Here is a 27392-nt window from a genome sequence, read left to right as displayed (position 1 = left end):
TAAATGCTTAATACACATGGTATACGATATAAACCACGTTACTCATAGTCACTTTCATCTTTTGCTGAAGCAAAAACAACATGACACAGGAATGTCCGCAGGCATACATTCTAAAAAGTCAATGCAACTGATCTTTTCCAGTTTTGTATTCATGTTCTCTCCTAATATGTAAAAACTTCTCCATCTTGTGAACCACGCACTCAGACACACATGCACGCAACATGCAGCCATGGCAGGAGTTTTTCTATTCAGAGAGCAGTATGTTAGATGTCATTATGCAGCACAGAAAGTGCGTGTGTGCGTGTGTGTGTGTGTGTGTGTGTGAGAGAGTGAAACTGTGCATAAAGGCAGCATCTGGGGACTTTTTGGATGTTTTCGATGTATCTGTATGCATTTGTTTGCATGCAAGTGTGTATGACGGTGTCATTATGGCTGAGAGTAGGCTGTTGGTAGAAAAGAAACACCACTCACACACACACACACACACACACACACACACACACACACACACACACACAATCACATGTATCCCACGCCGCATTTAAGAACTCCTACACAAAGACGCACACATAGACTGAGCAGTTGAAGGTCTGTGATGTCATAACCTGGCGTGTGGGTTGACGATAATGTTGTCTACAGGAAGGTCTTTCACAGGAAGGTCGCCTGTGTCTCCTCCGTTGTCGGTGCTTTCACAACTGCTCTGAGGTGACTCCGGGGGCGGCAGGTACAATATGCTGGCTAAAAAGAAAAAGACTGTCCCGAGAACCTATACAGATGAGGGTGTAAAGAGAGGTACATCAAATTATTATGTTAGCAAATAAGCACCAAAGTTGAACATTTTCATCTTAAAGGGCTTTTGTCTCTGGTAGCCGAACAGTTAGCATCAAAGTTGAAAGCCAAGAAAAAGTTCATTTGCCACCTTCGGGATTTATCAACTAAAAATATACTCAGTTTTCTTTTGTTTTTTTGCTAAATTTCACATAAAATTCTCAAAGTTTTCATTGCTAACTTGTTGTAAATTTGTTGGAAACAATTTCAAGTGAGGGCGTATTAAAAAGGAAATGGTAAAGTGTTGTGCTAGCACACTTAGCCAATGATAGCGTTCCTGCTCACCATTAGCTTCTTGCCACACTAACTTATCAAACTATGTTGTTTTTTTTCTACCGCAACACTAACGACATGATGAAGCTACGACTGTCGCATTTTTCATTGATTCCTGACTTTTACTGACCGGGATATTTGTATATTCAGATAACAGACGCATCGGCAAATATCCGATTCCTTAAACTGAAACTTTTCCTTTTTGCACATTGATTTTACCGATCAGATTTGTACCACATTTTTGAGTACAAAAACAAACAAACGACAACTTAAAAAAAAACACAACAAACAAACAGATCTGGGTCAACTTTGAACCGTGCACATTAAATGAGGCCAGATATTCTTGTGAGCAATAATGCTCAGCTTCCAATTCCATGTTGAGATGATGTCCGCTCTGATGTTTTATTTCCAGGCATCGCGTGCCACGCAAAATATTGGGATGCTGCCCCTCAGCAGGCATCCAGATGGCAGCCAATCACAAAAAAGTGGTCCCTTGAGTGGGGCCTGAAAAAGGGTTGTAAAACTGTTTGTGTTTGGATGAAATGAGGGGGTAAAAAGGTGGTATTAGATAAAACAAACAAACAAACAAACAAACAAAAGAGTTACTGAGTTGTAAAAAAAAACAAAAAAACAAACAGTCGTTCCATTTTCAGGTGACAACTGAGAAATAGATGCGACGACACCCTTGAGTTAGTTACCTTGTATATGATGCCAGACGTTAGCGTGTACCGGCTCATGGCTGAGTTCTGGTAGAGGTAGCAGGAGCCCCGCTCACCACATTGATCCTGCCACAGTAAGCAGGAGATGTCAATCATAGAGCCAAATGTTATGGGTCCTGGAATACTACCTGGGAGGACACAGCAAGCCGTAGATTAAACGGGTTCATGGCGTCTCCGTGAAGAGTTTTAGTGGAATAATGCGGTGGTCCTACCTAATGCGCGCACCACAATCCACTGGATGCCAAGTCCAAAGGATCTCTGGCTGTCAGGCACACACCTACACAGCACAGTACAGGTCAGATGCAGGTCCTGGACTTCATTACAATACCGTCTCACTCTTTCTCAGCTCCTTTAGCTGCTTTTGTTTCCTCTGCACCAGACAGTGCTGCTACAGGCCGTTGACTTGGAGGTGTTACCACAGAAAAACCGAGCGCTTTCCTTCCAGCAAACAACTTGAATGATTTCTGACTTCCATGATTCAAGGATACTCTACAGCATATAGTTGTATGGTACAGATTTAGTCCAGAAAAGTTAGCATATCGATAGAGGGTAAATGCATATAAATGCAACGGAAACTGATTTAGTGAATGAAGGATGCAATTTAGGGATCGTGTGACTCATCATTACACACCTGAGTGTGGCGGTGAGGGCTGGAATGCTACATAGGAAGGTGAAGGTCATGCTGATGAAGAAGACCGCCAGGAAGACTGGCATATGGTTACAGGTGCTGCCACACTTCCCTGCCATAGCGATGCCTCCTTCGCCCCAGGACACGTTACCCACCACACAGCTACATCCAGAGTACATCTAGAACACATGCAGGTTCAAACGTCGTCTTATATAAAACACTGACCAAAGTCTAGAAAACAAAGAGCCAGCCGTGTGTAGTTATTTCGCTTGCAGCTATGGTGAACTCGAACGGAAAAATTCCGGGCAGTTTTGATGTGTCAGCCATCATTCTCCGTTAGCTTCAAACTAAATATACGTGGCGAGCTCTTTCTGCATTCTGGAGTCACAAAGAAGTGGTCCTTGAGGGAGAGAAAACATGTCGTGAGAGACGAGACGTTGAAGTGGCAGGAAAGCAACTAAACGTTAATGTGCCGTTAACTTTTTCATATTTTAAAACCTTTATTCAAATTTTTATAATGCAAATATTTATTTTTTTGCGTAAGGTAATTATCAAGAAGGAAGAATTTTTTTGTTGTTGTTGTTTTTTTACAATTTCACCAGTATCAGGCGGATATAGTGAAGTAGAAAATACAGGTCTCGCATTTAAAAAAGTACACCCACTGCAAAGCACAGGTACTCCACTGTCAGTCATAAATACTCGTGTTGATGAGATTCAGGCCAAATCTGCGAGACCTGACCCTGATTGGAACACACACAGTTGTTCTGCCTGACACATGAAAACAGGCTGCTTCAGAGTTCCTGTTTCAGTGTCTCTAATATATACAGTAAATGAATATAGCGTCCTTTGATTGATCCGTCCAAAGCTCCTCTGCAGAGTAGATAAGAGCTAAACACTTCTTATCCTGTTTCTTCATAGGAGAGCAGAAGCGCTGAGAGAGGTTGGGTCACCGTGTCCATAATTTAGTGCGTAATGGAATATAAGAAAAAAATCATGAAAGCCCTTTTTAATGAGTAGAAACTCATGGCACAGAGGGCTGGCAGTTCACGTCAATGACTGAAACTGTATTTGATCCCATTTGAGTTTGAAGCACACCAGCAAACACAGAGCCGATTCTACGGAGAAAATGACTCATATTTCATTGCACTATTTCTGAAGGACGGACCGCTAAAGCACAACAGGAAGATGAGATGAAAATAGTGCTTCTCCTTTTCAGCTCTTCATGATTCAGTAGCTCTTGACTCTCCGTTCGATTTAATAGTTGCTTCTTCATAAATCAAATCTGATGTTGAGTTCATTGACAGGAGCAGTTTGTGTGCTGTACCTGCTTGCCAGTGGAGGGCTCTGTGCCGTTGATGGAGCTGCAGCCAGCGTGGCAGGGGGAGTAATACATCACGCCGTCTGCCCCACACACCGGGTTGTACAGCTCTCGGACACAACCGCAACCTGCATTACAGCCGACTGTCAGGCTCTCCTCTAACGAGGAACTGTGGAGGAAATGTATGGATGGGAGAGCGAAAATGGGAGAAAATTTTTAAAAATTGAGGTACAAAGAAGAAGGCGTACCTGTGTGTGTGTGTGTGTACGTGTGTGTGGGTTAACGAGGAGACGTTTTAGTGAGTGACATTGTATGCAACAAGACCTCCTCCGTTTTTATCCGGCACTTTAAGTACACGTAGGGTGTGGAGATTAGTTTACTGTATTCGCTCACAAAGCGTGTGAAATTATAATTACCAGTTATATTTGGTTTCATCGGATGCTGAGTTGTTTATTTATTTGTCATGATACTGCTCATTTCACTATTCGTCACCAGTATACTTGAAGCGTGGTGTTTAGTTAGCTCAAGGAATGCTTTTGTTAGCATCACTTGAAATCTAGTCTTCTGTACACCAGATGACAGTACAATAACATCTAAAAAATACTGCGATGGAAGAAACATGTCAGCCATGTTAGCCGTTGTTTAGCAAAGAGAGTGCTAGCATGATGGATCACTAGGCCTACCACTTAAATGAAGTCTTAAATATGATCAAATAATATGATGATACTTGTTGGACAGACAGTTATTCACCCTTGACTGGTCATCAGTCAATAATGGGGCTGACAGATATAGACACACAACCATTCACACACAGCTAATGAGAAATCTTGGATTTAAACGCTCTACCTGTTTCTGAGGTGCAGCTTGCTCTGTTTGTCATACGAGTATTTGTAATGGGCCAACTGGTCCTTCTCTGAGTCACCGGACTGGTATGGCGCCGTGACACCAGCCATGGGGACATTGGGGCAGTAGATGAGAAAGATGAAGATGGTGACAAGACTGACCACCGCGCACACCATGCAGAAGCGAATAATGCCTCGACAGCGCAAGTTCAGTCTCTTCACGATGTAGCCGCCCAGGAAGGTACCGCCTCCTCCTGCTGGCACCACCATGAATCCTGCCGGGAAGAAGAGCAGAAAGATGCTTGATGTCTGGCTAATATTCCCCTGTGAACATTGATCTTCCAGCTGAACCAGTGGCTAAGCTAGCCACTGTGAAGCCAACAAGAATGCTAGCTCTGTCTAGAGAACATGGTGGTTGGACTCGTCAACCCGTACAATGCAACGCATCTGTGGTGTTGAGTAAGTGAAACTTTGTGGGTGTTGCATGTAAATACAGTCTTTACAATTAAATCGCTTCGTAAATCACTGACCAAACCACATGGCAGCCTCTGATGCACTCAGACTAAACTGTGACTCCAAGAACTTTGGACCAAATGTGGACATGCCAGCGATGAGGGTGGCCTCAGTAGCCCCAGCCAAGCACAGGAACAGGAAGGGGGGGTTCTTTAGAAGGAGCAGCACAGATCTGGAAGAGGAAAAATAAAGATGGAGAGAGCTTATCATTATGCCTTTGGTGACAGCTGTGGGTAAAGGTGGTATGGTTTCTGGATCTCCATTCGTTCATTTGGGGTATTTTCTTCAACTGTGCAACAAAAAGCAAGAAAATACTTTTTACATGCAAAAAGTCAAAGTCCAACTTCATTATGGAATCATAATATTCACTGTCATCTCAGTGATGCCTTTCAAAATAAAAGAATAAATAAATCCCTTGTAGTTCGCACAGCACCCACTGTATTAGGAGTCTTGACAATCAAATTCTTATTTATGTAGGACCATTCAAACAATTCCATTGCAATTCAATGTGCTTTACAGATTAAAAAAGAAACAAAAACAACTGCACATTGCACACAAAAAAAAAATAGAACATACATTTTCGTGATAAAAATACATCAAACAAAATTTAGCAAAGTAAATAGAGATAAAAAGCTTATAAATAAACTTCATGTAACCCACAAAACTGTGATAGTGAGACAGAATAATAACATTGGTTTTGAATTACATTTGAAAGTAGAAATATTTCCAGCGGTTCAAATGTTTTGGAACATAATGACTCGAAGCAAAATCACCAAATGTTACAGTTCTACTCTGGGGAGCAACTGAAGTAAAATGAGCTGAATGATCTGAGGGTTCTTCCTGGTTCCGAAACTAAATGCAATGCCATGTATTGGCTAATAAAATAATAAAATAATACAAAAACCAAAAGGCAACAAATGCAAAGATCTAACATGCATTTAAATATATGAACTTCCTCTTTTTAAGTAAAGCAAACTGCTCTAATCTCAGCCGCCTGTCGTCCTTCCTGATACAGTACAGAAAACCAGTGCAGCACTTACACACACACACACACACACACACACGCACACATTACATAATGTGCTGTGATTATCATGTAGTTGTGCCTGCCTCGGTAATCCCTGCTGCTGCTGTACACATGAAATCACACTGGTTCATAGTAAACAAACCAGATGTGGCTGATCTGTGCAGTCGCGCCATCAAGCCTGTCTGAGAATGTGACATCCATTTGATTTATATTTATCTCTGCCAAGGAAATTATGACTGGTTTCTTTATTTCATGTAAGAGGGAATCAGCAAAAACACCGAATGGCCTTTGTGCTCCGCACCAGTTTTTAAAAAGAATGGAATCAAAAAAATGCAGTTTTGTTTGTTTTTATTCAGTCCAATTCTTCTTGTAGTTACAAACACTATATTCTGAAGTACTCCAGCTTCCTCCCACAGTCCAAAGACATCAAGAGGAGACGAGGCTGATTGATACTCTAAATTGACTGTAGGTGTGACTGTGAGTGTGAATGGTTGTCTGTTTCTATGTGTTGGCCCTGTGATGGACTGGTGACCTGTCCAGGGGGAACCCCGCCTCTAGGCTCCAGCCCCCCCCCCCCCCATCCATCCATCCATAACAGGATTTAGAAAATGGATGGATGGATGGAATTAATAATGTTTAGTTAGCTATTAGTAACGTGTCTATTAACCACTTACTAATGGCAGTCATGAACGTTTACAGGTAACAGCAAAGGAAGGTGGAAAAATGGGGAGGTTGAGGGGGAGTTTGCATTGGCATGGTCCCCAGTTTATGATAAGTGGACAAAGAGAACATCAATAACTGTTCATAATGCTTAAGTAATGCTTATTCAGCATGCCTATCTATAACTAAGCATTAGTTAATTATTATTAATACCATGACTTTAAAATATTACTCTTAGTTTTCTGGAGAATTTATTGATGGTCTATTTCTCTCCTCAACTCATCGGAAAAAAATAACATTTATTACATTTACATTTATGAGTAATACTGCATCTGAGGCGACTCCTGTCCCCTACACCACATACAGGTAAAGTTACCTTGGCATGTCTTTGACAGATTTGCCAAACTGAGGGTCCGAAGCTGTGGTGTGACTGCCGTCTTTGAGCTGGTGAGTCTCAGACACGCGCATGGCGACGTGCTCCTGTGAGCCTGCAAGATGATGCAAAGAACCAGTCAGACATGAGGAAGGTTCAGATTTTTGTTCCTGAGATATAAAGTTTCTGTATCTGTTAAACTGAGAATTCAACCCAGAGCAGAAATGGGCGACGACAGATATTCCACGGGTGATTTCACATCCAAAAGGAAATGTAGAATTATGTAAGTTTGTTGATGATTGCTTTAGTCTAGATGTAACCACGGTGAAGCTGCCTGGATATTAGATTCCATCAGTGTGGGTTTCATTTGATTATGAGGCTTCTTCAGGACATCAAAGCAACATACAAGTTAGCACGTTAGCTGCTTGTTTACTGTGTTTTTTTCTTTAATGAATCACAAGAGAAGACATTACTCTGATTCCAATTGTTATCCTCCTATAAAAGTTGAGCTAAAACTTTAATTCACAGAGGCTACTATCCTGCAGCTGGAGCTACAGTAAGTTAGTATTCAGCAATACATTCAGTGAACTAAGAAAAAATTATTGTATTAAAAAGAGAAGTGTATGATATTAAAACTGTGTGTGATAGAGAGAGAGACAAAGAGCGTGAGAGAGAAAGGAGCACCTGGTAGCTGTCGTGGGTAGCCCAGGATGGGGAATGCTACCAGCAGAGCTGCTGCTCCTCCGGCTAAGAAGCCAATCCACCAAGCACCGACCCAAAGGGGGTTCTCTGGAGTCATCTCAGTCCTGTGACAACACACACACACACACACACACACACACACACACACACACACACACACACACACACACACACAATGATAAAACAGGATTCATCCTGGACAGGTCGCCAGTCACAGAATTATCCACTCTCACAGCCACACCTACGGTCAATTTAGAGTATCAATCAGCCTCGTCCCCTCTTGATGGCTTTGGACTGTGGGAGGAAGCTGGAGTACCAGAGAGAACCCACACAGGAACAGGGAGAACATGCAGACTCACACAGGAACAGGGAGAACATGGAGACTCCACACAGAAAGACCGTGTGCTTGAGCCCGGAACCTTCTTGCTGTGAGGCAACAGTGCTAACCACTGTACCATGCCGCCCAAAGATTAAGATAATGAAGTAAATATAAAAGTGGCTTGGTATAATATAGGGTAAATATATGGGCTCAGTAGAAAGCTGTAGTGTACCCATTCGACATACAAAATGAGAAGGTACAAATGTATTAAATCTCCGAGTATGTTTTGGATATTCAAATAGTTTCATCACAAAACAGGTGCAGAATTACCATGACTGTCTAAGTCTGCCAACATCAGAAAATAAAATAATAAAAACACAAGCTTTATGTAATTTAAATACTAATAATAACAATAATAAAAACAACAACAATAATAATGTTCTATTTACGTCATTTCTATTTGATAGATTTAATAATTTTATGTATTTCTACTCAGTTTTACAGTCATAAATTTGAAATCTTCTAAATTTTTATTTTAATCTATACAATAACAAGCAGGGCAGCACAGTGGTGCAGTGGTTAGCACTGTCCCCTCACAACAAGAAGGTTCCGATGGCCTCCTTGGTCTGTGTCTGTGGAACCCAGCCGTGTGCAGTGTCTGTTGGACACTCTGCCTTGAGACCTTGCCACCAGCAGAGCCCGGATTCACCAGGATGGCCTTGGTGGTGAAACTTGGATTCTTTTTCACCTTTCTCACCATCCCCCTGGCCAGCACAGGTGTCACTTTTGGCTTCCGAACAACGTTCTTTGAGATGGTCCGCTGTATGGAACGTTTAATAATCCTTTTCACCGTAGCCAGTGGAACTTGAAAACATTTAGATATGGCCTTTCCTGACTTATGAGCATCCATGATTTGCAGGCGCAGGTCCTCGGTGAGCTCCTTTGTCTTAGCCAAGCATGTCCAAAAACCAACTGCAGAGAGCTATTTTTCACCTGTTGAGTTGATTATAACAGCTGTTCCTAATGAATCAGGGTTATTAGGGTGCTTTAGTTAGAACAGCTTGGACTATTTGGAATGGTATAGACCTTTGGATTTTCTCGTAGACGGTGACAGTTTGTATAATTTTGGACAAGCCACATTTTGTTCATATGGAAATACAAGCTGACAAGTAATTTTTTTTTCCACAGTGATGCCTCTTGTACATTGTCTTATTATCTTCTGGGAGACACCTATGACATTTCCAATCAAGAAAAAAACTTGCTAGTTGAATAAAAATAACTTTAAGTGAAAATTTGCCAGGGGGTATGATGGGCTTGACTGTATACATCTCTCTCTCTCTCTCTGTCTGTCTCTCTCTCTCGCTCTCTCTCTGTGTCTTTATATAGATCGATAGTTGGATAGATAGATATAGATATAGATAAATAGATAGATGTGTATACTCTGTTTTTCCACCCTCCAAAGCAGACTCACGTCAGGTGGACCTCGGTGTAGATGTTGAGGAAGTACCCTCCCAGCAGATAGCCCGCTGCTGGACCCAAAATGGCTGCAGTGTAAAAGATCCCTGTGGACAAGAGAGAACATGGATCAGTCACTGTTTACTTCCCTTTTCCTACTCACCTCTTCCTGTCCTACAAGTTAAAAGGCTCTCATTGTTCTATACAAACGTGTTCATGTTTAACAGGAAAGAACGGAGCTTGGCGTGTTTGTGTGTTTTGGTGTGTATGCCGGGTTTCGCTGTGCTCAACTGCCCTTTGAAATGAAATCATTTGAGATTATTGTATTTTCCTTGTGGTACCACTTTATGTAAGTCTCCCCCTCTAAAGGATTAATAAATAGTTGTAAGCGCATTTTTACTTGCATTGTAAATGCTTTATAAACCATTAATTAACAGCTCTATATATCCATGTAAACATCAACATCGGATAGCCTGTTTAACCTTGATGGATAAAACTGCAGTAGTGCAGCATACTTTCCTCTTGCCAAATAATGACCCTTCCTTGATGTATGGAAAATTAGGTAATAAACATTTACAAATGTTAATTTGTGGTTTACGAAGTGTTAACAATGTAGGTAATAACGCATTTACGACCATTAATAGGGACGAAAAATAACTGAAGTGATCAAAACCTGGAATGAGAATTATCAACATCAACTAGAAGTACTTGTGTTTTACCACTTGACAGGTTCAAGTTGTAATTGTAAGCGTTTAACCACAATGGGGATTGTAGGTTTTCAGCAAAGGTAGACCATGACACATGACCCCAAAACTAATTATCGAGAGGAGTCACTTTAACAGATGATTTCATATGATAGACTACAGCGATTGCGACACCCCTGTCAATCACAGCGATGGCACCTCCTGCATCCATAGCTCCCAGTATGTCAAGCATACATTTTGTTTTGGGCAAAAACTATCCATCATTGTTGTTTGTCCTTTTGTAAATTTCATCCTCTCTCTCTGGACCTAACTCCACTGCTCTCTAAACATTCCATCATCCCCCCCCCCCACACCTCCTTGTTATCATTTCTCAACTAACTTGTCGCAAAATAAATATTTGACATTGCGCTAGACAACTTTCAAACAGAAATGAACAACAAACTTATGCAATAGAGGACTGTGTCGTTTAAAGGTTAACATCCACATTTACATTAAAACCACAGTGAGTGTCCCTCTCTTTCTGTGTGGTTACAGGAGTTTATACATATAATCGTAACTAAAAAAAAAAAAAAAAGGTCACGTTAATGCTATTTTATGTTACATTGCTTGATTGGGAATCTTTGAAACAATAGGATCATTACAGCTAACACTGTTGTGCCAGGTATTGATCATACAGTGACACGGCCAAAGAGTTTTGTACTGAATCTTATCTCTTTTTTTTTAAATAACACTAAGCTAGACTTTCTGCACTCCAACTCTGCACTCCATTCGTCCCTAGATCGATTCGGACAATGAATGTTTAGGCAAATGCTCCGTTTGGCTTCACTCCTGCTTATTTTTGTGACCACTCATCATTTAGATCCGTAGAGATGGGAAGCAAAGTGCAAAATTTCGTGTTACAAAAAAGTCTCGAGAATGTTATTGCGTAATACTCCAATAATAATTTCAATTGGAAGATTTCATGAGTTTATCGTGATGTTGTCTCTTAAATGTTCCCAAGAAACGTTTGGCCCGTTGTTTTAAAGGAAACGTATGGCCCATCGCTTCTTTATATTTTGTTTTTTTGAACATTTAAAATTCAAAGCCGCAGTTAGACTGGTGAGGACAATACAAGTCGAAGGGGAAATTGTTCATTTGTATAATGTTCCAAAAATGATATTGAATTGATTTCAAAAGACATCCAAAGGATATTTTTACTTCAACATCACAAAAATGTCGCAGAGGATGAGTCGAAAACATTTAGCTGATATGGTAAAGTTTCCGCCCTCAGAATGTTGCAGGCAAAAAGCTTTTAATTTAAGTAAATATTCAACCTTTGAATGAACATCATTTGAAATGATCAACCTTCCTACAATGTTTTGTCAAAAAGTGCAGAAAATCTAATGCTGTGGGGACGTTCCATGTTAGCTGATAAATAATAAGCATAACGCCAATAGCTGACAGACATGCTCAAATTAGTAAGAACATTAAAAATGTAGTTAACATACCTGCCTGTTAAGTTTCATAATGTCTCACTTTAATTGTACACGTAACTAGATATCAATTCAAGTTAGTTTTAGATTTTCCCTGAAATTTGGATTACAGCGACAAAGTTCTTCCTTTGTTATTGAGTAACCTTGTAGAAGTGTCTTACCTAAAGGATGTCCCAATGCATCTTAAGAACGTCGCAGGGAAAACATTCTCTCAGACATTTTATCAAAAAGGTTCTGTTATTTCAAAATACAGGAACATCCAGAGAAAATTTTCCAACATTGCATTGAGAATGTTCCTCTTCACACATCCGTGTGTGGCATGGCAGCAATTCACCTAATGTTGCAATTGAAACCTTATTTCTTTAAAAAAAAAAATTACACCATAAAAATGTTCTTAGAATATTACATGAGAAAGGTTGTTGTTTTGTTTTTTTAAAGCTTAGAAAGTATTTGCAGGAAATGTGTGGCAAAATTGAGAGGGTGTTCCCTGCTCGCTGGGAAGTTTAAAAATAACAGAATTATCCTTCAAGAGGAGATTCAGGAGCTTTGCAGCCTGTGTGCCACATGCATTAACCCAGCTGCTGCTGCTGCTTTTGTTCTGCTGAAAACATTTCTGATCACATTCATGCAAATAGCACAAATGATCATTTACAAATGATTTGTTTCAGCTTGGATCTGCAGCGAGTATGCCAAATGCCCCAAAAGCGGCAGGTGGGAGTTCTTCCAAGGCTGGTTTGTTGACTATTCTGTGCCATCAAAGCACATTAAAAACAATTAACATTCAGAGGCAGTAAGAACCTTGACCAGCTGCCTCCAAGCAGGAACAGGAACACAAGCTTGTTCCATTGTACTATATCACCCTGCACAACTCAGCTTATTTTTATTGTGTTACCAAAACCACTTCAGTAAACCGAAAGCTTAGTTTCCCTTAGGCCCATTTCAAGAATGTGACTTTGCAAACCAGTATTACATAGCTGATGATATATTCTAAACTTCTCTTTTATACACAACTAGCATCAGATAAACGAATGACTCAAGAATGCAGAAAGAGCCAGCCATGTATTTTTAACTTGAAGTTAGTAGCAACAAAAAAACTGCCCAAAAAAATCAGTTCACAAACTCTCACGCATATCATTTGGTTTATTACAAGTCTTCTTTATCCACTGTATGTTTAGTAATCCACAAACGCTTCGATTTGAGCTTAAACCAAACAATAACCCCTTCAGTCCAGCGCTACTGGGAAACAGTAAGGACTAGTGCAAGCAAGATGGTTCAACTGAGTGCGCCAGCTGGTAGCGCTTGTCACTACAATCAACAAGGAAGCCTTGTAAGTTGTTTGTAAACTGACATTGTTGGGCGGTTTTGCTGTTGCTGTAGCTGCTGTTAGCCATCAGTAGCCATTAGCTTCATATGTGGCTGGCTCTTTCTTTATTCTGGAATAAAAAAGTATTAATGCAGGAGAGAAAAAAATATCTTCATGAACTCAAGACACCTATTTGTTTTTACTTAAAAAGCTAAATATACTTCTAGTATTACTGTATCAACCAGTACACAGACAGTAGTTTTTATAATTTCACCGACAATTTGATTTGAATATATCTACATGAGGCAGCTACAGTTTTACTCATATTCATCGAAACTCGTAAACGTTAACTCATACCAAAATTCAATGAAACAGTAGGTGATCGTCAAAAACATTAATATGGGTGCAATTGTTACTGGTAGAGATATAACAACTTCAAAAATGTAACATTTTCGGTTGAAGGGATGCCCAAGTGTGACTCACCAATATAAACAGGCGCATAATTGGAGTTGACGTTCTCATCCAGGTACGTGACCCCTAAGGTGTAGAGGGGTGTAGCACCCACACCGTGCAGAAACTGGCCCAACATGAACATAAAACGATAGCCGGACAATCCTCCTGCCCCCTTATCTTTGCACGGGCTGGTGCGGTTGCCAGAGCACATTCCTGTGTGCTCAGGCAAGCTGACCTGATAAGGTGGAGCTGTGAAGTGAGGCAAGGCAAACACCAGAGAACCCAGTGCCATGATCAACACCCCCCACCCAAGCCAGCGGGGCTTGTGTCCCGTCCCGCCGAAGTAGCTGACAAAAGCCAGGCAGATGCAAGCTGCGATGTCATAGGAGCTGGCAATGAGGCCGGCGTCATAGCTGCGCAGGTCGAAACGCCTCTCGATGGTGGTTACTACAGTGTTAATGAAGCCGTTGATGATCATCCCCTGAAGGAAAGAGGCCACGCATAGGAAGAACAGCACCCAATGAGGGGTGTTGAACACTTGGATAGCTTTGGGTGTCAGAGCCCCCCATCCACAAAGCTCATCTGGGTCTGGAGGGAACCCCAGCTGTGACTCTCCATGAGTGGTAGTTTGAACGCTGTATAGCTGCCCTGGGAGAGAGGAAGCTCCAGTGAAAATACAAGGCCGACTGAGGTCATCAGCTTTAGGACTGTTAGGGCTTCTGGGCTCAGACCCTATAGGACTGCCTGTCTGAGAGTCCACAGGACTAGGGGTGTCCACAGATGGACCCCTACTCAGACGGCACTCCTGCAGGTCCAAGAGCTCCTGCTTGGAGCTGAAGGAGGCATCAGAATTAAGCAAGACTGGCATTGCCCCTCTTAGGGGCACTGAGAAAGACCTGTGGCACTGATGGAGGGAAGACTTGAGGCTGTTTGTTTGGGTGGTCAAAGGGAACCAGCTGAATCTCCAGGTACAGGCGATGTGGTCAGAGGGGCAGAGTTTAAGTCCTGCTGGAGTTTAGATGATGCCTCCTGTTGCTCGTTTCATGTGTCCAGAGAGGAAAATGCTTGTTAAGGCTCTTCTGGTGCTGGTTGCTGATCTAGAGGTACAAGGCTACACTGATAAGAAGGACTGCTTCATACTGATGTGGACTGATGGAAGCCTGTCAAGAGAAAACAGATCAGGGGCTAAAATTAATTAAAGGGGACCTTTTGCTCTTCTTTTCTTCATCATACATACTTAGTATGTAATGTGATGGAATGACAGATTTTCAGATAGGGCTGATCCCTTGAACGCCGTTCCTATCTGTATATTATTGCAGCATTAAGTTTATTTGAATTTGGAAAAAAACAGAGGTGAAAGAACTGTGTTCACACCTCTAATTTTAGGACATTAAATTGTTCTTATCTGTTATTCAGTAACGTGTCATAATAATTACAAACACTTTAATGTGGAAATAGAGCGATATCGCTGCTAACCGCACTGGCGGGTCTAAAAGGCAGAGGAAAATAAAAATGATGATATTTTACCCATTAATGCTGAAGTGCTAATAATTCTGTTCTCTATCAGTTAGTAGATCACGACACAACTGCTGGATAATCATATTCATAACCACTGTTCATTATCGCCTCAGAAAGAGACAACATGTTACCACACAACAAAGGTTTGTGTGCGCGTGTGTGTGTGTGTGCGCGTGTGTGTGTGTGTGTGTTTCAGAGACAGAGAGAGACGTGAGGTTATGTTGACAGCTTCTGTTTAGTTTAGACAAGTATGTACTGACTTGTTAAATGTTTGCTTCACATAATTTAGATTTTACTACAGGAGCTTGAACTGAGTATAATGAGCTCCAGCAATGTCAACAACCTGGAGAAAAAGTAAAAGTCAATACTGAGCCTCGGCTCGTCACCAAGTATCTCACTGAACTACAGGCTAAGTTACTGCTGTTCAAAAATATCTTATTTTAAAGCAGAATAAGGAGAAATTTACTCTGAAAAAAGCAACTTTTGCATATCAGTGTTGTGCTGCTACACTGACAGAGAGGCAAACCCTCAGGAAATTCACTTAAAGCAGCACCAGCCTGTATTTGTGCATCCATTACATTCTGTACTTTACTTAAAAGAATGGCGGTTTAGTACAAAGCATCATATTCCACCCTCAAGTGTTACGCCCAGCTAATCAAAGTCGCACCATGGCTTATTGTATTTGTCAGATTGCTGGAAGGTACAAGGTTTTTCAGACATAATATTATTTTAATTTAAATGATGCGATGCTGCTCACACATCATGTGTGAGATTAGCCACAAAGAAAATACATAAATAAAATGTATTTAGTGAGTATGCATTATTATACAGTATTTGACAGACTTAATTAAACCACAGCAATATCATTTTCATGGCTTTGTAAATACACATCATTATATGGACAGAAACATCCCACTTATATATCCTAAAATCACGTCACGCAGTATTAGTCAGAAGTAACCTCCATTACATATTTTGTTAAAGTCGTGACAATTCAAACTTCTCCCATTGCATTCTTATCAAAATGTAGTTTTATTTTCATTCCCTATGAATATATACCAGTGTAGTTACATGCCCACACATGGAGAATTACAACTGTTGTCTAATATAATAATTACACTTTTTACAACAACAAAAAATGTCGGATGTATAGGAATTTTAACTTAAATGAAGCCTATTTTAAAATGATCTGTTAGTAAATCAGGCTTTGGAAATCAAATGATCCATACAGGCAACACTGCCACGTAGAATTTTAAATTTGGCATGAAACAAAGATTGAATAAAAGAAATGAAACAACATCAAACCGAGCCTCCTACCTCCATGGGCGACAATCAACAGATGTGCTGATATTTTCAAACTCTTAATAAATGGAAAGATAGGACAGGAATGACCAGGCTCAATCAGAGATGGAGAGGTCTAACAGCCCGTCACCGAAAGCCTCTTATGGTTTAGCGCTGAGGCAGCACATCAGCACGCCCATGGGGAGGGGAGTGTTTCAGCTGCATAATCCACCTGAGAGAGGGACAACTGCTCCCTCCACTGCCTCCCGCTGGAGCTCGGCTGCACTGTTCGGTCTCTTGTGTTTTCTTTATTCCAGAGTAGATCTACACAGCCGTCACCATGGCAGCAGTCCGCTCTCTGTCTCCCAACACAACGCCAATTTTTTTCAATCTGCAAGTCAGTGTGTGGATGTTAAAATTGATATTGAGTCATTATTTGACTCATTTGTCTGCCATACAGTAACTCAGATCTACTGTAGTTGTTATACATATAGTATAGCACTTTTCTCTCACTTGGATCCCGCTTTTGACCTGGGATGTTTGATGTTGCCTTCCAGGTGTCTCAGGACTTAGAGCTTAAAAGCGGGAGTGATGTCAAACCCAGGTTGAAGTGGGGAAAGTCCCCTCCCCCCTCAAAAAAAAGTAGTTACTTTGTTGTTCTTCATATCAGATGACAACATATTGTAGATATTCTATATATTTATATTATTTATATTTTTTATATGTTCTGCACTTTGAGAATTTAGTTTAGTTTAGTTTATTGGACTGCATGCTCCAACAGCACCACAAAAAAATTCCTCGCATGTATAAAATCGTACTTGGCAATAAAGTCTTTTCTGATTCTGATTTTCTGACATCTGTATGAACATCGTAGCAACACCTCTACAGCAGTGCTTCTCAATTATTTTCTGTTACGCCCCCTAGAAAGAAGAAAATATTTCGCGACCCCCCCACTCTCTGCCGCGACTATAAATAGTATCATTTGTCTATAAAATTGTTGTAAGTACACCTCTGCAGAACACTGTTTCCTTATTAACATTAAAGAAAACAAAAAAGAAAAAAGAAAGAAATATTGTTCAACTTACAACAAAGACTAACTTTATTATCATTTTTTTAGTCTGTAACGGGAAAAATTTAAAGTGCATCAATTTGCCTCAAATTAAAATACATTAAATCCTCTTTTCTAGTATTTAAACCAAAATTTTATAATATAATATCTTATAATACCTTTATTAACATTTTTTGTTGAAAGACCACTGGTCTTTCCTTGTCTGCCACTGTAGTCACAGGGAAGCCAAGCGCTACATACGTCATATTTCCTCGTCTTAGCTTTCGGGAGACAGTCGTTTGTCTCATTATCTCCATCTCTCTTCGCCTTTCTTTTCATCCCTGTTAAATATTTGTCCATGGTGTCTCCTGAGGCTTTGTTCACTCCACTTCATATCTCCCGCTCTGTGTACATGCTCAATCAAAAAAAAAACTTACACCATTGAGTTGATACTGCCTGTGCACAGTCTGACAATGAGAGCGCCACTGCCACTTACTGTGGTGGATGTGCAATTACACTTTATTCTAGTAAGGCAAGTAAGAAGAAGCATTGTTCTCTGAGGTCACGCGCGCCCCACTATTTGAGAAGAACTGGTCTACAGTGAAAAGATGAATGGTACTGTGTGCATGACTGATTTAATCTGAATTTAAATAATACAATACAAATAATACGAGGCATTTCCCAATCCAGTTTAGTTTTTTTTGCTCTGGATCAAATACTTAAATACAGATACCCCTTTCACACTGACACTCGTGAATAGACTGGATCACCTAGGAAGTCACTTGCTTCTGTAAATGTGCACTTTTTGCTTTTCTCTTTTCAATGCACTTGTCTTTAACTCTCGTCCCGCCTCGTCTTCTCCTCTACACATGCTGAAATTTAATTCTATTCAAAATGTATTCACATTCAACATCATTTTTTTTAATCTAAATTTAACACAGTGTCTCTTCCTCGCATTACAGACAGAACTTGTTAGCGCACAGTGCTATGTCAGAAAGCGCCAGCAACGTCTAGCAACACCTCAGTCAGTAAATGTGTGTTTGTAACACTTAGCGGCTTGGAATAAATTGACACACTTTAATTAAAAGGGGATATTTGTAGCCATATTACTTGAAAAGATTCTCTAATTAATGAAAATTATGAAATAATTTGAGGATATAATCTAGTAGTTGCTGGAGACACATACCCTCATCCAGCTTCCCACCTGTACACTTGGCCAATTCTGTCTATGTGGACACCCAAGGAAGACAGAAACAACACCAAACCAAATCAGCAGTTTTTCCCTTGCAGTTTTTTCACAAAAAAATTGACCCTTGTTGTTTAAAGTACGGCGTCTAATTGAATTTTGTTGGCCAGTTCTTACACATAGCACCTTTAAATCACCAAAGAACACGACTTAAAAAGTTCCATTGAGCTGCTTCTGATTTGCAGGGTCACTGGAATATAACAATGCCATTTTTGTCCAATCAAACTGTCTGCAGTGGATAAGGCCTTTGGACTCTTTGATGCCCTGTCCTGGGATTATTCTTAGTGAAGGGAACATTATGGAGGGAACACTTTGTTGCGTTTGTGTTGCTGCCAGGACACTGGCTGTGACAACAAAATCACCACTTTGTTTGCTTATTTTGTGCTCCTTATACTACAGACACTGACTAGTTCAGTCCAGTGAACAATAAATTAGGAGCGCAAACACTTTGTTTTGCAAAACCTTTTCCTCAAGTTTACTTTCCTCTTTTTTAAGCATGCATTGTAGTACTTTCTAGTAAAAACAAAAAGTGTTTATAACTTTCTTTGAATGTGTTTGAAATATAATTGGTTTCATCTCATGTTTGTGAAGAGTGACGTTGAGGATGGTCTTTGTGGTAATACACCAACATCTTTAATCATGAAGCTGGGCTCACATATACCTACAGTTATGTTCCTTTAATGTACAACATTTGCTCACTCTTTAGTCAGAATGTGTGGAAGTTGCTTGTGTGCTCTGAAGGCCTCCGGATGACCTCACACCATACCAGAAATTTTGTATTCAGAACCAATAATACTGATATGACACCATTCTCTGAACCAGATTCTGTATAATGGCAACAGTCTGCATCAGAGGGGAGTGTCAGTCAGTGGGAGAGAAAGAGCATTGATGAAAAAGATAAGAGTCATCTGAATAAAGGTACGTACGGTTGAGAGAAAGAAGAGTCAGACACTTAGTGACTTTGGATTTTCTCTTTTCTGATATTTTTTCTTTTTTTGAGGATTTAAAGGTGTTTCTTAAGGCTTATAAAATTGCCATGAAAAGAAGTGGGTGTTCTCTAATGCCACTTAATGTACACAGGAAGTGATATTTGTCCCGAAGTCCACGCTTTAGTCTACTCCTTCATGCAAATCCCAAATATGATCACCCCCCTCTCAGTGTGCAACTTCGACTTCTTTTTACAGAAATCCTGGTCACTCCCTGCTGGCAATTAGACAGTAAGTAGGTTTAGGGAACCTTCGCACTGGCTTTATTTATCAGTCTGGAGAGATCTGTCATGTGCAAGTTTTTATGTACAATGTGTGGCGAAGTGTCATAGAATGGAGTGAAAAAATATGATGTATTAGATATAACAATTTAAAATTTGTGCGTTAGGTGTCAATTGAGCTACAGTATCTCCAAATGACTTGATGAAAGTCATTTCCTGGCTATTTCATCATTTATCACTGATGTCTCTGCAACTTCATTAGACTTAGTTACTAAAATGTAATATTTGCCGCTAACACAGGAGCTTGTCTTTCAATGGACAGTAAAGCAGAACTTCCATCACAACATCCATCCATCAGTTTTCTTGACCACTTATCTGTTAAGGGTCATGGGGGGACTGGAGTCTATCCCAGCTGACATTGGGCGAGAGGAGGGGTTCACCCCGCAAGGGTTGCCAGTCCATTGCAGGGCCATCAGGAGCAATTAGGGGCTCAGTATCTTGCTCAAGGACACTTCAACATAGTTACAAGGGGAGGTGAGGATTGAACCAGCGACCCTTCGGTTACTAGATGGCCACTCTACCTCTGAGTCATCCTTCCATCACAACATTCCATAGAAAATCTGCAAATCACTGAGGAGCAGAGTTGGACCAAATACTGGATGTCTGCACTTTTACGGGGGTACCTTGGGTTACAAAACTGTGTTACATATGAAAGGCCAGTCATTTTGATGTGGGCTGGCTTGCTGTATACGCCCAGCCGTTCAGAGTTGATGCCCCTTAATGCATCACAAAAAGCTTCATTTAAATTGTAAATGTTCCTGCATCAAACAGTGTTTTTAATTTCAGGCTCCCTTATGGTGAACCCAGGTTATCGTCAGAGGTGTGACGTTTTTAACAAGCCCCTTCATGATTAGTTAGCTGCTTATAGAGATGAAGTGGTGGGGGGTGGGTTTGAGCCTTAACAGTCTGTTTCTTTAGTGAGTCTTGGCCAGTAGAGCTGTAACTATAAGCTATGTGACCATAAATACATGCTAATATTGGTAAATACACCACCAAATTAGAATTGTCAAAGTGAGAAACAGGACTAATATTTATCTTCTCTCCTTCAACTCAATTTCCAAATATTCAAAGATTTAATTCATTCAGTCAAATTGATTGATAAATAACTGAGCCACCATACCCCGGGCTTAGGACCTATAGTTGCCAGTTGGCAAGGTTGATAAAGCAGTAGTCATATTCCTATAGTGTCAGTTGACCTTTACTTTAACATAGCGACATCTTTTTACTGCAGTCAAACTGGAGGTCAAACACCAAAATACCTGTAGCCCATAAATGATGCACAAAAACCTATCCATTCACATTACAAAACGAATTCCCTTTGCCCTACCCCTCCCATTGTAGCATTATGTGCTAAATTCAAGTTAGCTAGTGAAATGTCTTACATACCTCTATCGTGCTGTACAAAACCAGTAAACAGAGAACCCAGGCATGCTCTAATCTGTTCCAGCTAGTTCCAGTCCTCCCAGTACAGTGACTGTTCTGGGAGTTCTGGGAGGTAGGGTAATCCAAACCTCAGGGGCCTCACTGTCACCATAGGAAGCTAATGGGATGGGACAAAGTAAGCAGTGACCCAATAATGGTCTTCTGCTTGGCAAACATCAACTAGCCCCGCAGGCAACAGACAGCAGCACACTGCTCATTCCAACCCAACAGCAAGGAAGTGCTTCTGTCTGCTCTGCTGCTCATTCTCTGCTTGTCACGTAGACAACAAAAACTGACTGACAACCAGGACAGGAAGAGGAGTGCAGGCTCTCTATCTCAGCGACACAGTCAACCTTCTAACTGATCCGCAATTAAACTATTCCCAGTTCCTCTTTTTAAATGGCCCCAGTTCCAATGGTTAATTTTCCATTCATTGCTATTTTTCTCCTTTTATATTTCAGTGTGATTCTTAATTAAAGAGCAGACCAACGAGTAGATTCGGTGCCAAAATCTCAGTGAAATAACAACAAATGTTTACATTATTGTATGTTCATGATTATATGTTGGAAACAATTCATCGTTCTCCTAAGAAAAGCTGATCATGATCACTGAAAACTTTTGGTCTGAAAACAGAGTTGGTACCATAAGATCTTGGGGCTCTCCCAAGAGCACATAGCATTGCTTCACAGCGTGCTCACTCGTGGTGAGTTGACCTCGGATGGTGATCGCATCATTATGACACTCCCTCATGCAGAATATGAGTGGGTGTTTGACTTCTGGAACCTCACTGCTGAACAGATTTTGAGACACAGGAGCTGTTTTGCTGGGGAAACAATTTGTTGAGCTTCACAATGTTTCTGTAATGTCAAAATTTTACTTCACTTCTGCTGGTTACAGCACAACATTTACTGGTATATACAACCAGTGAGACAGGCCATTGCCAGTTCGTGCTACAGAGCTGTTTTGACAATTGCTCTGTTCCCTCGTGGAGTCGTCTGCCAGTTGTTGGTTCAACAAAGGAGATGTAAGCTAAGACTAACCAGAGCAGGTGCTAGGACACATACCCTCATCCAGCTTCCCACCTGTACACATGGCCAATGCAGTCTACGTGGACACCCAACCAAGACAGAAATAACACCAAACCAAACCAGCAGGAGGAACAGACTGCTGCAATACCTGGGAGCTTCTTCAACACTTCAAAATAATCACTGAACAACAAAATGAATTGCAAAACACTGTGACAACAATGCACCGAGCCACACACCCATGGATGAGTACATTTGCTAGTCATGCCAATGGCACTGCTGGCACAGATGCCTTTGCTGCTTTGCATAAGATAACGCCCTCAAACTCACACAGTCAGACACATCAACCCCCTGGCCCACATCTTACAGACATGCCAGCACATGGGACCGTCCAGGATTTAAATCAGCTGGAAAAAATGACCTACAGGGTCAGCCAATGTAGAGTTAAATTTCAGACATGTTAGGGAAATAAAGATTTCAGATGATTAGCAAAGTCAGGAAAGTTGACATGAGACGGTTGTTGGACACATAGAGATGAGACAATGACTTTGTGCGTGCATTCGTGTGTGTGTGTGTGTGTGTGTGTGTGTGTGTGTGATGTGATGCTTGGAACACTTCTGACTTTCAAGGAACACTGAAGGGAAAGAGGGGGCGGTATGGCTAAAAGAGAGCGGCTGTCTAGCAACCGAAGGGTCGCTGGTTCACTCCTCACTTCCCCCGGTGACCATGTCAAATATCCTAGACCAAGATACCGAACCCCGCCTCTCGTCCAATGTCAGCTGGGACAGGCCCCGCCACCACCCTTAAGCGGTATAGAAAATGGATAGATAAAGGGAAAGTTAATTCTCATAAAGAGCAGGATCATACCCCTTACATTACTAAGAAATCAATTTTTGGAAATTTGGATATACTAAGAAATCTGATGATTCAGGGGGCTAAATCAGTCATGTTCCCCATCGCTGCAAAAAGCCAACAAACAGCAACCAAGAGATTGGGAAACAATGGATCCTGTTACTGTTGAAGCCTGAATTTTTGATCACGTCAACCTTGTTTAAGACTTTGTCTTCGTCCTCTTCCCCTTATTTGGTTGGTCTGGGTTATGGTGGCAACAGCCTCAGCAAGGAACCCGGACTTCCTTGTTTAAGATAACAGACTGATTTTCTGTTTCTGCTGAGTGCATTCACAGTTCGCTTTGAAATGCATCTCTAAATGTGCATCCTGTGACTACTTGCAGTCAGATCACATCCCTGCTCTGTAAGCAAATAAACATCTGTATTACACCCCTTTAATTTTTTTTTAAGTGATCTTATATTCCTGACAGTTTATAGCCAGCATAGGTGAGCCCTCAAAATTCACAGAGATGAAACGCATTCATTTTCTTTGACTTGTGTCCAATCAACGCATCCACTGGTGGCTATCACTCACACTTTACTAAGAATGGCTTTGATGGGGCCCAGGACGCATTGGCATTCACACTCCAGAAAGAATCCAGTCCACTTTTCCACTACAGACTACCTCCAAATGAAGTCTCAGTGATCAGTTGTCATATTCATTCAAGGCGCATTGAGTGTGTGCACACCTGTAGTTAAGGCTGACCACTTGTGTTCTGATTCCTGAGGGAGGATGTTAACATCAGATGTGTGCCAAGCCTCAGGAAAGTGTTACTACACTCCCCACAACGCTAAAGTCTATTGGTGGAGCACACTGGTGGGACTGTTCCCGTCGCTGTCGGTCATTTTCGATTTAACGAGTTCCTGCAATCATTTCCGAGGGACCTGGCTGCTTGATTTCCCTTTCTGTTAATAAATGTTGAATATTTTGAAATTTTTATTCATTGATATCAATGACAAGGTAGTTAGCAACAAAAAGGGGTCAGTTGGTCACAAAATGTAGTTGTTGTAAACAATGTTGTTTTGGGAACATCATTTGCAATGTCTTATGTGATGAGCAGTTCCTTAGCTCCTTTGCTAATAATGGACAAGGTATTTTACATTTGCCTTTAGCTCATTTACAGCTTCCAGTTCCCATAATATCAAATTTTTTAAGGTCACATGACAACTGCCTATTGTTTTCACTTCTTTTAACTGCTTGTTGCAATGGAGAACCTGGTTCATCATTAAGGGAAAAAAAAGGGAAGTGGTGGAGACTTTCAGTCAGTCCATGAGCTCATCTGATGTGATTCACAGAGGTTATGACTTCATATAGTATCATTCAAGCCCCCCCCCCAAAAAAAAACCAATTAATTTCTTTGTGATGTATCGTAATGAGAAGCATCAAATTCTCACGTTTGGGAAGACAGAAACAGAGAATGACCTTTGTGTTTGAAAATGTACTCATAAAAATCGACTTGTTTAATTATTGAAGGTCAAGACGCTGTAGAGAATTTTGCATTTTCAGAACAGGCCCCCTGCCCAAAAAGTTTCATACGGTGATTAACTGCTTTAATTGTTTCAGCAAGAATGAGCTGGATGAGGCTGATGAAAGGACCTCGAAGTTGGCAGCAAGCGGGTTAACATGGAGCAGACATGAGTTAAAACTAGTGCATTAATACATAACAAATGCCATAGAGATCTTGTGGCTTAAAAGTTGCATAACTCAATGGCCAGTAAAGTGTTTAACAGAGTGTGCGGAGCATGACTGAATCTTTGATTCTGCTCCAGCTCATCTCTTTCTATGAACTGGGTCACTCTATCTTATTCTAATTAAAGTGCGTTAGTGCTCTGCTCTTGTCACCGCAGTGACAAACTCACAAGCTTCATGCTATAGTTTCTTAAATAAATGGTGGTGTTAGAGGCAACCTCTGATGAAATGACCAAGTAGTCCTTTAAATGCTGAGTCACGACTCAAAGGAACATCACTTTCACTCGCTCTCTCTCTCTCTCTCTCGCTCTCTCTCTCTCTCTCTCACACACACACACACACACACACACACATAGAAACACATTTTGACTGTATTCATTACAGGACTGTCTAGACCAGAATACCAGCTCACATCTGCCTTGTACCCTTCTGGAACACGGATGTCCACCGTCCTCTCTGCCCGATACTCTGCGTTCACCTTAGTCTGTACACGCTTTAACACGCACCGGAAAAGTTTGCAGCATTGCCGTCAATAAGAACTTGCCCAGTCTAACATTAGCGTCTGCTCAATGGGGTTTGCAGTCTTCTGTAAGGTTATGTAGCAGATGCTGTGGGTTCTCTACTTGGTTTAAAGGGAACCATTTTATTAAGAGTGTCACATCACTAAATTCTACTTTGTATAAGTATTTGCAAGTATTTGCAAGTGTACTGTGCTGAAGCCCACTACCTCCAACCGTGCCAGGGCCAATAAACTGTGTCAGGCCTACTTGATTGGTCACAAATTTAACATAGCTAGAGCCGCTAATTGTCCGGTCTAGTCACATAGGGTCAGTTCATGTATTCACAGAAGTCCACATCAACTAATAACTGGTCCTGTCCTTTGAAAGAGATATTTAGGCCTGTTGATAAGACATAAATAAGAAGGAAAAATAGACGATTTAAGCTCGGAGCTAAGAAGGAACACCAAACGATAATGTTAGCTAAAACTAAAAAGGAACGCCACGAGAAAACATTAGCTTAACTATATACAAAAGATAACGTTAGCTTCCCAACGGTTTTCCTTCCAATGCCTCAGTGCTTGTTTGAGTTAAGTCATATTCATTTCGAAGTTTAGTATTTTGTGTGACTATGTTGATGTTTTTGTTTAATATGGAAATTGACTACTACTGCAAGCGTCAGGAGTTTGAGACCATTGAACTAAAATTACTGGACTTTGAGGGATGAACAAGTTGCTTAGGGTTAGAACAAACACTTGGTTCCACCATTCACAGACTTCTGTTGATCCTAAAACTGGTAATTCAGTGTTAAATAATATATTCTCAGGAACAGCCATGAACACTAATACTTATTGTTATTATTATTATTATTAATATTATTGCTGTTGTTGATATTCATATTTATATTATTATTATAATTATTTCATGTACTTCAGTATCACTGTTGCGCTGTCAGAGGATCATTTGGGAATCCCTCCATGAATTGCAGAAGTCCCGAGGTGCCAGTGTGTGTGTGTGTGTGTGTGTGTGTGTGTGTGTGTGGGTGGCCTATTAATGCGGAAACAAAGCATGTATAACGGTGCAGGTATCCACATGCGTGTGCAGCAGTTCACACATCCTTTCAGGAAACACTTGCAACCGCGATATCTAGAGATGAACTCAAGTGTTCGACGATGGAACAATGACGTGAAAATGAACCCATTATCAGGGGGTTGTCGGGACGCGGTGTCCCCTCCCATGGATGCTGGTGGAGGACCCCCTCTGTGCCACAGTGACAAAGCAGTATTAAAATTGTCTTTTTTAAAAAGATGATTTTGGCAAATCAAAGACACGTGGCAGCGGCGATATAGGCCTCTATTCTTAAGAATCATTATTGGAAAGGGAAAAAAAAGCATTTTTATGTGTGGTTTTTTTTTACAGATGAAATAAACGTGCTGCAAGCTGTTCATCCTGAATACCTGACTAACACGGTCTCCGTGGGTTTCTAGAGAACAACCGTTTGCTACGGGGAGCGTCCAGCGGCAGAACATGCCCGTGATGGATTAGACACGTTCACGTGTGAGCGTGATGCCGTGGAAAGAAAAAAAATAAACGCCTTTCGTCGAACAGTGATATGTATATCTATATCTGCAAAGAAACACCCTATCCATTGCAATATTGCACGTTATTACTGAATAAATTAATTTTCGGGTGATCATTTCAGCCTTGGACATGAGGATCCATCCACGCCGCTGATGCTGAGCAGCATCCGCATCACAGCATCGGAAATCCCCACGGAAGGCAGGAAGAAGTAAATAGTCTTACCTTAAAATACTCGACTATTATTCTCTCATAGACATCGGTCTTCATTTCGGAGAAATGCTACAAATGTGAAAGGAAGGACTGTAGCGCTGCTGGTTATAGACTGCTTTACGTTGGCG

At 40.9% G+C, this 27392-nt stretch overlaps 1 protein-coding gene across 3 annotated transcripts; it reads right to left on the bottom strand.

Annotated features, from left to right (window-relative positions):
- slco4a1 (solute carrier organic anion transporter family, member 4A1) lies at nucleotides 1-27392 on the bottom strand. Of its 3 annotated transcripts, none has more exons than XM_086214000.1 (12): nucleotides 27277-27392; nucleotides 13620-14749; nucleotides 9674-9764; nucleotides 7866-7987; nucleotides 7185-7296; nucleotides 5139-5293; nucleotides 4613-4883; nucleotides 3773-3935; nucleotides 2452-2627; nucleotides 2033-2097; nucleotides 1800-1948; nucleotides 1-766 (listed from the first exon to the last, which is right to left on the bottom strand). In XM_086214000.1, exons 2-12 carry the CDS (start codon nucleotides 14455-14457, stop codon nucleotides 599-601), a joined length of 2310 nt encoding a protein of 769 aa, XP_086070126.1. In that variant the 5' UTR covers nucleotides 14458-14749; nucleotides 27277-27392; the 3' UTR covers nucleotides 1-598. The 3 variants fall into 3 exon arrangements, with proteins under 3 accessions (XP_086070126.1, XP_086070127.1, XP_086070125.1); XM_086214001.1 differs by lacking the exon at nucleotides 27277-27392 and adding an exon at nucleotides 21336-21484; XM_086213999.1 differs by lacking the exon at nucleotides 27277-27392 and adding an exon at nucleotides 16425-16547.

This window comes from Aulostomus chinensis, chromosome 9 (genome assembly GCF_037954235.1).
Source record: "Aulostomus chinensis isolate RoL2024-O1b breed Wild chromosome 9, RoL_Achi_v1.0, whole genome shotgun sequence".
NCBI lineage: Eukaryota > Metazoa > Chordata > Actinopteri > Syngnathiformes > Aulostomidae > Aulostomus > Aulostomus chinensis.
The sequence above is the reverse complement of the archived record's forward strand: the minus strand, read 5'-3'. Positions and strand labels throughout refer to the sequence as shown.

Excerpts from the sequence above, each read along its gene's own strand:
- slco4a1 (XM_086214000.1), bottom strand. The coding sequence starts at position 14,457 with ATGCCAGTCTTGCTTAATTCTGATGCCTCCTTCAGCTCCAAGCAGGAG. Across the intron at positions 2,628-3,772 it reads AGCCCTCCACTGGCAAGCAG|ATGTACTCTGGATGTAGCTG; the intron begins GTACAGCACACA and ends CATGTGTTCTAG. Across the intron at positions 1,949-2,032 it reads GATTGTGGTGCGCGCATTAG|GTAGTATTCCAGGACCCATA; the intron begins GTAGGACCACCG and ends GTGTCCTCCCAG.